The sequence below is a fragment of the Pseudoliparis swirei genome, chromosome 6, assembly GCF_029220125.1.
Source record: "Pseudoliparis swirei isolate HS2019 ecotype Mariana Trench chromosome 6, NWPU_hadal_v1, whole genome shotgun sequence".
Taxonomy (NCBI): Eukaryota; Metazoa; Chordata; class Actinopteri; order Perciformes; family Liparidae; genus Pseudoliparis; species Pseudoliparis swirei.
Genome location: NC_079393.1, coordinates 23971 through 40870, shown reverse-complemented (window position 1 = coordinate 40870; position 16900 = coordinate 23971). Strand labels below are relative to the sequence as shown.

Below are 16900 nucleotides of genomic sequence, written 5' to 3'. Positions count from 1 at the left end.
AGCGTACCGAAACCCACTCACGGCTTTAACCCTCGACTTTATTCTTGCATTAAAATAGAACATTTAATAGTGTTTCCACAGAATTATTTTTCATCAGACCATTATCTAATAACTTAACGACTACCGGATTGTACGTTGTGAGACAAAAGGTTTCTCCACCATATCAGTGTTTCCCCTACCATTCTACCAGGGTGAGGCCCCGCCCCCCTGAAATGTTCTCTATCGCGCCAGATTACAACAGAAGTAATGTCAGGTCCCTTTTCTTCAAGACGTCTTTGTTCTTTTATGAAACTAAACGTCTGTTATTGATCGTCTCTACAGCAGCATGTCACTCTGTCTCGACGTGTCGCGTTAACACTTCTCGGCTTTCCGTCTCGCGTGCCGCAGAGCTCCGATGCCAGCGTGTCTGCGGGTTAGGGTTAACCCTAACCCTGCCCCATTTAACATTTGAGACGGGCGTGATCCGGGTTGGGCTTTGGTTCGATTATCGGGGTTTGACGCATATAAGGATGGGAAGATAACTTGGTTCATTGAATCAACATAAACAAAACAAAAAATGGACCGGGATTTAGGGGGTATCTTAGAAGATATGACCCTCCCACCTTAGCAATCCTTTTAGTGGGTTCTTATAGGAATAGGGTAGGCCGAAACACTTGATGAACTTGATATCCACGACTGATGACTTGTTCTAACCTTAACGACTTCCCTTTACAACATAAGGTAATGTACACCTAAACTTAACCCACTCTCCCTTTCAACAGAAAGGAATATATACCTAAACCTGTACTTTTACCCTTACCTTAACCACTCACCCTAACCTTAACCACTCCCCTTTACAACATAAAGTAATGTACACCTAAACTTAACCTTAAACCACTCCCCCTTTCAACAGAAAGCAATATACACCTAACCTGTACTTTTACCCTAACCTTAACCACTCACCCTAACCCTAACCACAACCACTCCCCTTTACAACATAAAGTAATGTACACCTAAACTTAACCTTAAACCACTCCCCCTTTCAACAGAAAGCAATATACACATAACCTGTACTTTTACCCTAACCGTAACTACTCCCCTTTACAACATAAAGTAATGTACACCTAAACTTAACCTTAACCTTAACCACTCCCCCTTTCAACATAAAGTAATATACACCTAACCTGTACTTTTACCCTAACCACTCACCCTAACCGTAACCACTCCCCCTTACAACATAAGGTAATGTACACCCAAACTTAACCTTAACCTTAACTACTCCCCCTTTTTTTAAGGTTTAAGGTTTTTTATTTGCCATCTGTGCCTAGACCAGCAGTCCAGACACATCGGAATTATTTTTGCAGGGTTCTCCGAGTCAAGAGGTACAAAACAACACACTATAATAACAGTAACAGTAACAATAATAGAAATATGAAACATATCTAAAAAAAAAAACACCGTACAAAAAACACTGTACATAGTGTGGTAATGTGTATGTATGCAATATTTACAGTATAAACAGTAATAAGTATGTAAGTAGTCTAGTGCTGTACCTGGCTTGTAAAAGGAAAGAAGGAGGGGGAGGGGACAGTGATATGGGGATATTGCACATGTTCAGATGTTGGGGGAAGGTTGTGTGGGGCTATTGCACTGATTGTAGTGTTGCACATTTTTCACAGTTTCAAGGAGTGCCTCTTTCTCAGTAGCTGTGTTGTGCCATCAGTCTGACTGTGGCAGGGAAGAAGCTGTTGAAGAAGTGTGTCCTATGGGTGACGATGCTGTCCGCTCTGCTGTGTCTCAGGTTGTATGTGCAGTGTTTGTGTCTGAGCAGAGAGTGAGCTGGATGAAGTGAGTCTCCAATGATTCCCTCTGCTCTTTTCCGACAGCGCTGCACATACATAGAGTCCATGGACGGAAGTTGTGTCCCTGTGATCCTCTCCGGTCCTTATGACTCTTTGCAGAGCCTTCCTCTCTGCCTGTGTGGTGTTTCCATACCACACAGTGATGCTCATGTGAGGATGCTCTCGATCAGTCCTCTATAGGCCTGGGTGAGAGGGCGATGGTTCAGACCAGCTTTCCTGAGCATCCTGATGAAATAAAGCCTTTTCTGGGCCTTTTTCACAGTGGCTGTGGTGTGAAGAGTCCAGCTCAGGTCAGATGTCACCTGCATTCCCAGGAATCTGTACCCGTCAGCCCTCTCCACCTCAGTCCCTTTGATGATGAGAGGCTGTAGAGGGGGAGGGTTCTTCCTGAAGTCCAGTATTATTTCCTTGGTCTTGTTTGTGTTGAGGATGAGGTCGTTCTCCTCTCCATAGACCAGGATGTTGTTCACCAGGGTCCTGTAGTCCGACTCATCCCCGCTCCCCTTGATGAGCCCCAGGACGGTGGTGTCATCGGCGTATTTGATGAGGATGGTGTTGTCCTGGGTGGAGGTGCAGTCATGGGTGTACAGGGTGAATAGTTTGGGGCTCAGGCAGCAGCCCTGTGGGGATCCTGTGCTGACTGAGCTCGGTGGACACCCGTCCTCCCATTTTCACCACCTGGGGTCTTTCTGTCAGAAAGTCCAGAATCCAGTTGCAGGTTGGAGTTGGGACGCCGAGGTCTGTCAGCTTCTTGATTAGTTTTCCCGGGCGGATGGTATTAAAGGCAGAACTATAGTCCAGGAAAAGCATTCTGGCATATGTTCTGCGGCTTTCCAGGTGTTGCAGAGTGTGGTGTAGAGCTATTGCTACCGCGTCATCCACTGATCGGTTGGGGCGGTATGCAAACTGGAGGGGGTCGACATTGTCCGGGACCATGTGGTTGATGTGGGCGAGGACCAGTTTTTCTAGGCACTTCATGGCGACTGGTGTGAGTGCCACTGGCCTGAAGTCATTTAAGGTGGGTGTGTCTGGTTTTTTGGGGACTGGTATGATGATGGAGGATTTAAAGATACGGGGAACTACAGCCTGAGATAGTGACAGGTTAAAGATGTCAGCATACACTGCTAGTTGTTCCCCACAGACCTTTAGGACTTTGGGGGGAACTCCATCAGGTCCCACAGCCTTATAGGGGTTTACCCTCTTCAGGGCCTTCAGGACCTGTGTGTGAGTCACCTGAAAGGCAAAGTCCGTGGGGTCACAGGGGGCTTTTGAGGGTGTGTCCGTATTCAGCCTGTCGAACCTGGCATAAAAGTAGTTGAGGCTGTCTGGAAGGGTGGGATCACGGGGGTCTGTGGTTGTTGTGGTTTTCTTGTAGTTAGTGACAGACTGGATCCCCTGCCACATCCTGCGCGTGTTGTGGTTGAGATAGTAGCCTTCAAGTTTTTGGGAGTAAGCCCTCTTTGCTGCTCTGATGGACTTCTGCAGCTCGTACCGGGCTCTCATATACTCCTCTTGGAGGAGTTTTTAAAACCCCCTTGCAGTTTTGCGTCCTGTTACACTAGCCCCCTGGAACACAGCCTACCTTGGGCCTAAGCCTGACCTCAACCCGGACTTTTACTATTTCTCTTTATGTACAGTCACTCTCCCTGATAGAGGCCTTAACTTTAAGTCATGAACTCAACCAATTTGAAAACCTAATCCTGGGTTTTAAGATCTACCGGACGAGGCATTACTAAGATACACGCATCGGCCAGTGCATTCCTTGGATCTCCATTCAACTGCCGAGCCGTCGGGCGAACGCGGGGAGATTCATGAGTAAATTCATGTACCTAACCCTAACCCCCCCCCCCCCCCCCCCCGTCGACACTGCTCGCCGTGGGTCCCTTTCCTGTCTCAAGGGCATCGTGAAGGAGTTAAGCTTAGGGCACCAACATGGCTAGCAGCGGCACTAGTCCCGCCCCCCTGAAGCTGTAAACCTAGGGGAAACACTACATATGATTATCTTATAGTGCTGTAGCTAAATTTGAAGAAGCAATTCCATCCATCAAAGAACAATGAACGTTCTGTCGTCAGGATGCATCAAACAGTCCGAGAGAAACTGTGTGCAAAATAAACTGTATGTCTGTGACATTACATTCGCCAATCAGAGTTCTGGAAGCTTCTGAGTCACTGCCTTTGATCATTAATGATGAATCTGAACCGGTATGGAGTGTCTTACCTTGAAGGTTAGGACCAGATGACTGAACTTGAACATGGTCTCCAGATCAAGCCGGACGCTGACTTGATGAAGTCCTACAGACAAGACAACAGTACGTAGTGGAGTCAGTATATGGAACTATGATGATTATTAATGCTTATTGATGATGGCATGTTGACAGTTACCCAAACATATTCTCCTGTTTGCACTGATTGTCCAACCTGGTGGAATGCCATTACATTTCCCAGAAGTCACAGTGGACGCTGTTCAGAAACCATTAGTTCTGTACCAGCAAGAGCCACGGTGAGCCCTTCATCCAGCCAATGCTGATGATCAAATATATACCTGTCTTAGTAGAAATTTCAATTAAATTCTGTTTATTTTGTATCGCCCAAAAATCACAAACTCCCCTCAGAGGGCTTCATAATCTACACACATACGACATCCCTGACCTTTGACCTCACATCAGGAAAAACTCCCCCAAAAAACTTTCAGGGGAAGAAAACAGGAAGAAAGCTTCAGGAGTGCAACAGAGGAGCATCCCTTTCACCACATTACAGGAGAAAACTACTTATTATATTTAAATCCCCAAAATACAAATAGATGACCATGTGAAACAATAAGTGAGAGAAAGAAACAGGTGAACATCGATGATCTCAGAAAACATCATTTAAGACATTTGCTGTGGCTGCCATCGGGCCTTCTTCACCGTGAATGCCACTGTTTTCAAAAAGAGGCATAAGATCGTCTTTTGATATTTAATATATTGAACAATGGGACAACTTTGCATTTAACAGTTAAAAACAATCACAAAACAGTCAAGAAAACGTTATGCAGACGAGCCATCGAGTTCAGAAAGAAGGAACCTTCACATTACCCTCACCCCGTTTGAAACTCACCGTTTTCAGACTGCCACCACTTTGTTTTTCTCTCTGGGTCGAAGGTCGCGATTACGTTTTCAATGCGGTGGCTGTCGGGGTTGCCATGGTGATCGTATGGCAGACGAGAGTCACATGTAAAGCATTTTTGCCCCTCCTGATGGACGAAGACACATTAAACGAAATAATAATATTCAATACTTGTAGACAATCAATTATTAATTCTTAGTTGCTTTAGCAGCATCTGACTATTTCAGCCGTTTTAATAAAACTTCACAAGTTCTTTCACAGTAAAGGACAGAACAGTAAATAACAATAAAGGACAGAAAAGTAAATAACAGAACAGTAAAGAACAATAAAGAACTGAACAGTAAAGAACAATAAATAACAGTAAAGTAAAGTCACATGTAACCTGTGGCTCAATTTCAAGATTTAATTTCTAATGTCTCTGATGTTGTCTCCAGGTTCGGCTATGGAGCTCAAGTCGTGTGTGAAAAACACAAAATCAAATGGTTGAGTTTAAGGGCTTTCACTGAACATCAAAATAAATCAAGTACACATATTTATCATGAAAATAAACTTTGTCACAGTGGCAGTTGTGTTCATCCAACTCGTGGGTAGCTCGCAAAGTTTGTATCTCAAAAACCTGACCGCTGTCTGCACCCAAACGAAACAGGAAGTGACCTCCCTTGACCCGGATATTTATTAGGACTCGGGTCCTGGATTGGCCAATTGAAAGTTTTTCCTCCCTGAGCCAATCAGTGGGTTACACACAGCTCCACAACTTTCTTGTATTAGTTGTTTTCATCCTGTCTTCCTGTTTCTCTTTCACGTCATTCCAGATCCTGCTTCCCACCTCATCTCTCCAACTCCCTTCACCTGTTCTCTCACCTGCCTCTGACCCCTCCCACCTCGTCAATCCAACTCCCTTCACCTGTTCTCTCACCTGACCCCTCCCACCTCGTCAATCCAACTCCCTTCACCTATTCTCTCACCTGCCTCTGACCCCTCCCACCTCGTCACTCCAACTCCCTTCACCTATTCTCTCACCTGCCTCTGACCCCTCCCACCTCGTCAATCCCTCATTCCCTTCACCTGTTCTCTGACCTGACTCTGACCCCTCCCACCTCGTCAATCCCTCGTTCCCTTTACCTGTTCTCTGACCTGCCTCTGACCCCTCCCACCTCGTCAATCCCTCGTTCCCTTCACCTGTTCTCTGACCTGACTCTGAGCCCTCCCACCTCGTCAATCCCTCGTTCCCTTCACCTGTTCTCTGACCTGACTCTGACCCCTCCCACCTCGTCAATCCCTCGTTCCCTTCACCTGTTCTCTGACCTGACTCTGACCCCTCCCACCTCGTCAATCCCTCGTTCCCTTCACCTGGTCCTCATGCCCGTCTCACCTGTTGCTCATTCCCTCATTAGTCCCTCACTACTAAGGTCTCCTCACTTGTCCTGGGCCACATTGTTTTGGGTTTTCCTGACCAAGCCCTTGAGCATTCATATTGTTTATTTATATAAATCATATAAACTACAAAATCCTGGAATACAAATATCATGTTCCTGATGATACTCTGAGTAAAGATCATTATCATCTCCTGAGTCGTGCTATTGGGTTCAGGCGAATCGCCCTGTGACAGAACCAAACAGTGAAGAACAGAACAGTGAAGAACAGAACAGAACAGTAAAGAACAGAACAGAACAGTACGTTCAATAAAATCCAAAGAACAGTTCAGAAAGTTTCTGTGAAAGAACATATAAATAACATATAAATAATATATATAGAACATATAAAGAACATATAAAGAACATATATAGAACATATAAAGAACATATTGTGGCATCACAAGGGGCCAGGTAGTGGAGGGACGCTATGTTCCCACTCTATTACAGCGGCCACCTGACAAAATGGCCGCTCAGTTGAAAACTACAGCTCCCAGCCTGCCTCACCACTCACCCAGCTGCAGGTGCTTAGGACATCTAATTGAGGCAGGGCTGGGAAGCTTAAGAGGAGACAGAGGGCAGAGCACAAGGAGGGAAGGAGCTGGTCAAGCCAGGAGGAGAAGGGCCTCCAGGACGAACCCCAGCCCAAGAGAACAACCCAGAGGAGGACTTTGTTAAGTGGACTTTGTTTGAAGATAAGTTTTGTTTAAAGAACCTTTTTCTCCCCCGGGACGCTTTTTGTTGGACTATGGACTTTTTCTTATTTTTGTTGGAATGAATAAACCTTCCTGTTCATTTTAAACATTGTATTTTGCCAGTTTTCATTGCTCCCTTGCACTGCCCCACCCTAGACGGCACTAGGGACAGCCCGTGACGTGACAATATAAAGAACATATATAGAACATATAAAGAATATATATAGAACATATCTAGAATATATAAAGAATATATATAGAACATATAAAGAACACATAAAGAACATATAAAGAACATATATAGAACATATATAGAACATATAAAGAATATATATAAAATATATAAAGAACATATATAGAACATATAAAGAACATATATAGAACATATAAAGAACATATATAGAACATATATAGAACATATACAAAATATATATAGAATATATAAAGAACATATAAAGAACATATATAGAACATATAAATAACATATAAATAACATATAAAGAGCATATAAAGAATATATAAAGAATATATAATGAATATATAAAGAATATATAATGCATATATAAAGAATATATAAAGAATATATAATGCATATATAAAGAATATATAATGCATATATAAAGAATATATAAAGAATATATAATGCATATATAAAGAACATATATAGAACATATAAAGAACATATAAAGAACATATAATGAATATATAAAGAACATATAAAACATATACAGAACATATAAAACATATACAGAACATATAAAACATATACAGAACATATATAGAACATATATAGAACATATATAGAATATATAAAGAACATATAAAGAATATATAATGCATATATATAGAACATATACAGAACATATAAAGAACATATAAAGAACATATAAATAACATATAAAGAACATATAAAGAATATATAAAGAACATATAAAGAATATATAATGCATATATATAGAACATATAAAGAACATATAAAGAACATATATAGAACATATAAAGAACATATATAGAATATATAAAGAACATATAATGAACATATAAAGAACATATAAAGAATATATAATGCATATATAAAGAATATATAAAGAATATATAATGCATATATAAAGAACATATAAAGAACATATAAAACATATATAGAACATATATAGAACATATACAGAACATATACAGAACATATAAAGAACATATATAGAACATATACAGAACATATATAGAACATATATAGAACATATATAGAACATAGAAAGAACATATAAAGAACATATATAGAACATATATAGAACATATAAAGAATATATAAAGAACATATAAAGAACATATATAGAATAAATAAAGAACATATAAAGAACATATAAAGAACATATATAGAACACATACAGAACATATAAAGAACAAATATAGAACATATAAAGAACATATATAGAACATATAAAGAATAAATAAAGAACATATATGGAACATATAAAGAACATATAAAGAAAATAGATTGGTAATAAAGAGAGAGTGAGATACTACAGAAGTAATCAAGAGAGTGAGATACTACAGAAGTAATAAAGAGAGAGTGAGATACTACAGAAGTAATAAAGAGAGAGTGAGATACTACAGAAGTAATAAAGAGAGTGAGATACTACAGAAGTAATAAAGAGAGTGAGATACTACAGAAGTAATAAAGAGAGTGAGATACTACAGAAGTAATAAAGAGAGTGAGATACTACAGAAGTAATAAAGAGAGTGAGATACTACAGAAGTAATAAAGAGAGAGTGAGATACTACAGAAGTAATAAAGAGAGTGAGATACCACAGAAGTAACAAAGAGAGTGAGATACTACAGAAGTAATAAAGAGAGTGAGATACCACAGAAGTAATAAAGAGAGTGAGATACTACAGAAGTAATAAAGAGAGTGAGATACTACAGAAGTAATAAAGAGAGTGAGATACTACAGAAGTAATAAAGAGAGTGAGATACTACAGAAGTAATAAAGAGAGAGTGAGATACTACAGAAGTAATAAAGAGAGTGAGATACTACAGAAGTAATAAAGAGAGTGAGATACTACAGAAGTAATAAAGAGAGTGAGATACTACAGAAGTAATAAAGAGAGTGAGATACTACAGAAGTAATAAAGAGAGTGAGATACTACAGAAGTAATAAAGAGAGTGAGATACTACAGAAGTAATAAAGAGAGTGAGATACTACAGAAGTAATAAAGAGAGTGAGATACTACAGAAGTAATAAAGAGAGAGTGAGATACTACAGAAGTAATAAAGAGAGTGAGATACTACAGAAGTAATAAAGAGAGTGAGATACTACAGAAGTAATAAAGAGAGTGAGATACTACAGAAGTAATAAAGAGAGTGAGATACTACAGAAGTAATAAAGAGAGTGAGATACTACAGAAGTAATAAAGAGAGAGTGAGATACTACAGAAGTAATAAAGAGAGTGAGATACTACAGAAGTAATAAAGAGAGAGTGAGATACTACAGAAGTAATAAAGAGAGTGAGATACTACAGAAGTAATAAAGAGAGTGAGATACTACAGAAGTAATAAAGAGAGTGAGATACTACAGAAGTAATAAAGAGAGTGAGATACTACAGAAGTAATAAAGAGAGTGAGATACTACAGAAGTAACAAAGAGAGTGAGATACTACAGAAGTAATAAAGAGAGAGTGAGATACTACAGAAGTAATAAAGAGAGTGAGATACTACAGAAGTAATAAAGAGAGTGAGATACTACAGAAGTAATAAAGAGAGAGTGAGATACTACAGAAGTAATAAAGAGAGAGTGAGATACTACAGAAGTCATAAAGAGAGAGTGAGATACTACAGAAGTCATAAAGAAAGTGAGATACTACAGAAGTAATAAAGAGAGAGAGTGAGATACTACAGAAGTAACAAAGAGAGAGTGAGAAAGCGACAGATCCGAACATGTTGGAGGATGAAAGTTCCAGCCAGAGGCGTGTCCATCACACTGAACGCAGGGAACAGAGAAAAGAGAAAACATATTCTAACAGAGAACCCCGAGATGTGTATATATATATATATATATGTCTGTGTATGTGTATTTCAGAATGTGACGACATACTCATGCTCCATTTAATTGCACTAATTATGTTTTGACACAAACTAGATTCTGTACTTTAATCTCAAGTTTCTATTCAATAATCAAAACAGTTTGAGGGTTCGGTTCTCTTTCTTTTCTTTTGAAGAGGTTTTTGTTTTCGACAGAAACCTTAATTTAAGGTGACCTCTGACCTCCAGGTGTCCAATGATGCAGTAGCTCTGTGGTCCATCCAGACCACAGGTGGACGAGGCTGACAGCCGAGGCCCTCGACCCACCATCAAGTCACCGAGCTGGGGGTTACAAGACCCACTGGGACACGGGTCATGGCCGTCCTGGGGTTCCTGGAGTCGAGCTGCTGGAAGAGAAACTGCAGGAAGATAGAGCAGTAGGTAAAATATACCATTTTAAAGTAATCTGGCAAAATGTTTCAGCGGACATGAGGAATATTTCCAGTTGATGAAATAAAGACCGTTGTGGTGTGAAATGTAAAGTCATCTTTGATGAAGAGCTGTACCAAGATGATCTATAAAGGTACCGACAGGGCTTCTTCTGTAGGGATTGTAATACAAACTTTATTTGAGTTGATTGTTTTCGTCATAATATTCTGCAAATTGGAACAGACAATGATCAATGAGTTGATTTCAGTCGACAATCATAGCATATGTTGAAGAACAATTTTGCAGACTGAGAAGAAAAGCAAGCGACAACAAGCAGAACATTCTCCTGAAGACTTCAACAAGTGATTGCATGTCTGAAGACATTTCATCTGCAGCTTGACAGCATGCAAATCCTGAGGGAGGCAAGCTGCTCTCTCCTTTACGGACCAGAGCTGCCTCTTTGTGCCTTCACGGCTCAGCGTCCATTGGACCTGCTTGTGTCTGAAGCTGGTCCTGACCCCTGATCTATTGTTCATCTGGTCACATGGCATCTATTGTTCATCTGGTCACATGACATCTATTGTTCATCTGGTCACATGGCATTTATTGTTCATCTGGTCACATGACATCTATTGTTCACCTAGTCACATGACATCTATTGTTCATCTGGTCACATGGCATCTATTGTTCATCTAGTCACATGACATCTATTGTTCATCTGGTCACATGGCATCTATTGTTCATCTAGTCACATGACATCTATTGTTCATCTGGTCACATGGCATCTATTGTTCATCTGGTCACATGACATCTATTGTTCATCTGGTCACATGACATCTATTGTTCATCTGGTCACATGACATCTATTGTTCACCTCGTCACATGACATCTATTGTTCACCTGGTCACATGACATCTATTGTTCATCTAGTCACATGACATCTATTGTTCACCTGGTCACATGACATGACATCTAGTGATCATCTGGTCACATGACATCTATTGTTCACCTCGTCACATGACATCTATTGTTCACCTGGTCACATGACATCTATTGTTCATCTAGTCACATGACATCTATTGTTCATCTGGTCTCATGACATCTAGTCACATGACATCTATTGTTCATCTTGTCACATGTCATCTATTGTTCATCTGGTCACATGACATCTATTGTTCATCTAGTCACATGACATCTATTGTTCATCTGGTCTCATGACATCTAGTCACATGACATCTAGTGATCATCTGGTCACATGACATCTATTGTTCATCTGGTCACATGACATCTATTGTTCACCTGGTCACATGACATCTATTGTTCATCTGGTCACATGACATCTATTGTTCATCTGGTCTCATGACATCTAGTCACATGACATCTATTGTTCATCTAGTCACCTGACATCTATTGTTCATCTGGTCTCATGACATCTATTGATCATCTAGTCACATGACATCTATTGTTCATCTGGTCTCATGACATCTAGTCACATGACATCTATTGTTCATCTTGTCACATGACATCTATTGTTCATCTGGTCACATGACATCTATTGTTCATCTAGTCACATGACATCTATTGTTCATCTGGTCTCATGACATCTAGTGATCATCTGGTCACATGACATCTATTGTTCATCTAGTCACATGACATCTATTGTTCATCTGGTCACATGACATCTATTGTTCATCTGGTCACATGACATCTATTGTTCATCTGGTCACATGACATCTATTGTTCATCTGGTCACATGACATCTATTGTTCATCTGGTCACATGACATCTATTGTTCATCTGGTCTCATGACATCTATTGTTCATCTAGTCACATGACATCTATTGTTCATCTGGTCTCATGACATCTATTGATCATCTAGTCACATGACATCTATTGTTCATCTAGTCACATGACATCTATTGTTCATCTGGTCTCATGACATCTAGTCACATGACATCTATTGTTGATCTAGTCACATGACATCTATTGTTCATCTGGTCACATGACATCTATTGTTCATCTGGTCTCATGACTTCTAGTCACATGACATCTATTGTTCATCTTGTCACATGGCATCTATTGTTCATCTGGTCACATGACATCTATTGTTCTGTCCATCCTGGAGAGGGATCCTACTGTTGCTCTCCTGAAGGGTTCTTCCCTTTTTCCTCGTAAAAGTTTTTTTTCTTTGTTTTGGGGAGTTTTTCCTGATTTGATGTGAGGTCAAAGGTCAGGGAGGTCATATGTGTAGATTGTAATGCCCTCAGAGGTTAATTTGTAATTCTGGGCTGTACAAAATAAACTGAATTGAATCCTGGATCAATACACCTGATACATCCAACCTGGATCAATACGCTCGATGCATCTACACAAACATCCTGTCCTGGTTGATAGGTCGATAGCAGAGCCACATTTTGCTTCTCTACGTCCAATTACGGTCACTTCCTGTTCAATGGTTGCAAAAACAACGTGGCGAAATGGCTGAATTGGAGGCTTCAAAGCACAACAAAGCAACGATAGACGTCTGCCTCTGAAAGGCAGCTCGAGCAAATGGCTGTGTTCCTTTGAAAGGCCAAACATGCCAGTCCAACCACATGTTCATGAACGCATCTTTATGTTGGAACATGCTGTACGACAGTGCAGATGACGATGACGTGTAGAGATGGGTATGAAATTTTCACATGGCCATCAATTCAATTTGATTTCAATAGCTTTTATTTATATAGCCCAATATTATAAATTTCAAATATTCTTCAGAGGCCCTAACAATCTTTGCAACATACAACATCATCTATTTGAAAGCTTGCATCGAAAAAGGAAAACACTATAAACCCGGAGAGAACAACATGTGGAATGCTGTCACGGCCCATTTATTTAGAATGACAACACGTCAAACATCTACTATGTTCTTACTGCGGACTGAAGTCAAGTATCTGAAACCAGACAGGACTTCATCCTGAAGACAGTGATGAATATGCACTCATACATATTATGGGATGAGCCTTTCTTTTATTACCAGGTTCTAGCCTGCTTCCCTCAGCCATTTACATTCATAAATATATTTTTCTATGGATTATTTAATAGTTAAGTGAAGAAAAGTTATCATAACATGTTGTTTTACAACTTTTGTATTCTGTTTCGCTGATAAAATACTGAAAAGGTAACTTTTACCATTATGTGGGTATATTTGTTCAGTAATTATCAAAACAATTTGCCACTTTGGATTCCGGTATACAATTGAGATATATATATATATATATGGGATGTATATTTATATATATATATATATTAGGTATTGATGTATTTTATTCATATAAAATAATCTTTTTGGGAGATTCTGGCTTATCAGCATCACTGCCCCTCGATTATCCTAATTCAGGCAAAGACTTGCACTATTCAAATGTTGTCTCTCCTGATTGAACTCACCGAGGAAGAGGATGAAGATCATATTGTGCTGAGATGTTTGATGAATTCTGCTGGAGCACTAAAATGTACAAAGATTCAAACACAAGTTAAATGCAGCATTTATTGCCTGATGCTGATCTGAACTCAGTTTTATCTACAAAAGCAACAGAGACGCACACACACAACACACACCTACACACACACCTACACATAGACACACACACACTTTTGTCCACTGATACTCGTTAAGGGGAATGTTTGGGCCTCAACGGTAGTCGTGGTGATTTCCTGAATCTGAGCGTGAATCTCCTCAAATGTAATTTATGAGCGTAAACACATCATAAACAACTTAAACAAGAAACACCACTATTGTTTGTAATTGGAAGACCCCGGAGACAAGCAATGAGTGCAGTGGTAGGAAGACAGGCAGGTGGACAGTCAGGTAGACAGGTAGGAAGGGAGACAGACAGGCAAGTAGGTAGACAGGTAGCAATGACTTCACTGTTGTTTCAATACGAGTACAGTTTCTGATGCACAGGAGCTACGTATATAATTATATTAATATCATCATAATGTATAATCTGCCTCATACAGGTTTCAGTCACTTAATGAACACAAACTACATCAAGTTTAAATGTGAACGTTGGTCCCAACGACCATAAACTACGGATTACAGGGTTAGGGACACAGAACTGCTCCCTAACAGGGTCGCTTCACGGGAGAGAGAGAGAGAGAGAGAGTAAACTACCTGCTGCTGCTGCCACGCCAGAAGAATGAACACACCTGGGCAAGTAACAGCACACCTGAGAAACACATAGCCAGAGGCTGAGAGAGAGAGAGAACGAGGAAGAGAGAGACTGAGAGAGAGACAGAGCGAGACAGAGAGACCAAGAGAGAGACAGAGCGAGACAGAGAGACAGAGAGAACAAGAGAGAGACAGAGCGAGACAGAGAGACCAAGAGAGAGAGACAGACAGAGAGAGAGAGAGAGAGAGACCGAGAGAGAGAGACAGTAAGAAACAGAAAGACAGAGACAGAGAGACCGAGAGATTTATTTTTATTTTTTAAAAACACTTTATTCACATTTTTTAGCCTTTACACAAATTCCTTAAAAATAAAGTGCTTTAAAAAATCTCGTTGTTTTAAATAAAAACCCAAACAATAAAAAATAAACATGTTTTACCTAATAAAAAGTGGTGCAAACACCAGCTCCTCCTCCACCACAGAACACACAATACCTTTAAAACACCACGTTGATGAAAAGCATCCAGGTCTCCAATGTGCTTATAAAACCTGAACTCCAGCCTGAGTCTGGCCCTGATGTTGCAGAGCCACACTGCCCCAGCCTCCTGCCCCTCTCTGTTCTCCACCCGGGTCTTTCTGCTTAAATAAATGGCCATTTTTGCTTCTCCGGATAGGTAGTTTAGGAGCTGCCACTCTTCCTTCTGTTTTTTTGTAGGCAGCTCCCATGATTCAATTCAATTCAGTTCATTTGTCTAGCCCAATTTCACAAATTTGTCTCGGAGTGCTTTACAATCTGTACACATAGACATCCCTGCCCCAAAACCTCACATCGGATCAGGAAAAACTCCCAAATAACCCTTCAGGGGGAAACAAGGGTTAGGATAGGCGAGGGCAAGACAGGCCTTTTGTCACCCAAATGGAATGGGATGAATGAGGACATGTCGGAATGTAACCACAATGACATTGCGTTTCCAGACAGCGCTCATTCGGCCTGACATTTGGGTGACTTTTGATCTAAACATGCCAGAGCTTAGCTCTCTTTTTCGGGTGGTAGCCCAGGTCGACCCAGTCCCAAATATGTCCTTTTGGTCTTGGTACCCCCCAGGGATCACCCCGAAACAGGCGTTTGAACGCGGCTCTCTAGCGCCACCAAGGTCCCAGAGTTTCGCTCTCTATTTGGGGTGATAGCCCCGGTCCACGCGGTCCCGAATATGTCCTTGAGGTCTTGGTAGCCCCCAGGGATGATCCCCCAAAGGCTGTTTGAATGCTGCTCTCTATCGCCACCAAGGTATGAAAAGGCGGTACTTGTGCTGTAACTCCGCCGGGGAAGGTCCGATCAGGCTGAAATTTGGTATGCATGTTCCGAGTGTCTAGACGCTCATGACCCATGGGTCAAATACATTTTAAAAGGGGTACATTCGAAATAAAGGTCCCATAGTTGTGGTCTCTTTTTGCGGTGAAAGCCCAGGTCGATCCAGTCCCGAATATGGCTCTTTGGTCTTGGTACCAACCAGGGATCACCCCAAAACAGGCGTTTGAATGCGGCTCTCTAGCGCCACCAAGGTCCCAGAGTTTCGGTCTCTTCATGGGGTGATAGCCCCGGTCCACCCGGTCCCGAATATGTCCTTGAGGTCTCCGTAGCCCCCAGGATTGACCCCGCAAAAGCCGTTTGAACACGTCTCTCTATTGCCACCAAGGTATAAAAAGACGGTACTTGTGCTGTAACTCCGCCTGGGAAGGTCCGATCGGGCTGAAATTTGCTGTGCATGGTCCCGGTGGGTCGATGCTCATGACCCATGGGTCAAATATATTTTTTAATGGGTTAAATTCGAAATAAAGGTCCCAGAGTTTTGTTCTCTTTTTGGGGTGAAAGCCCAGGTCGACCCAGTCCCGAATATGACTCTTTGGTCTTGGTACCCCCCAGGGATCACCCCGAAACATGCGTTTGAACGCGGCTCTCTAGCGCCACCAAGGTCCCAGAGTTTCGTTCTCTATTTGGGGTGATAGTCCGGGTCCACCCGGTCCCGAATATGTCCTTGTGGTCTCGGTAGCCCCCAGGAATGACCCCCCAAAGGCCGTTTGAATGCGGTTCTCTAGCGCCACAAAAGTATGAACAAATGGTACTTGTGCTGTAACTCCGCCGGGGAAGGTCCGATCGGGCTGAAATTTGGTACACATGTTCTGGGGGACTAGGCGCTCATGACCCAGTGGTCAACGATTTTTAAAAGCTTTTCTAAAAAGGGGTCAATTCGAT

At 41.1% G+C, this 16900-nt stretch overlaps 1 protein-coding gene across 1 annotated transcript in view; it reads right to left on the bottom strand.

The window, feature by feature from the left end:
- lamb4 (laminin, beta 4) overlaps positions 1-13946 on the bottom strand; it is a 54868-nt gene extending 40922 nt beyond the window's left edge. Inside the window, exons 1-4 of the mRNA XM_056417835.1 lie at positions 13925-13946; positions 10313-10488; positions 4938-5073; positions 4060-4133 (exon numbers count right to left, since the gene is read on the bottom strand). Of these exons, the coding sequence (XP_056273810.1) occupies positions 4060-4133; positions 4938-5073; positions 10313-10488; positions 13925-13946 (408 nt within the window). The remainder of the gene's footprint in view (positions 1-4059; positions 4134-4937; positions 5074-10312; positions 10489-13924) is intronic.
- Positions 13947-16900: the final 2954 nt, after the last annotated feature.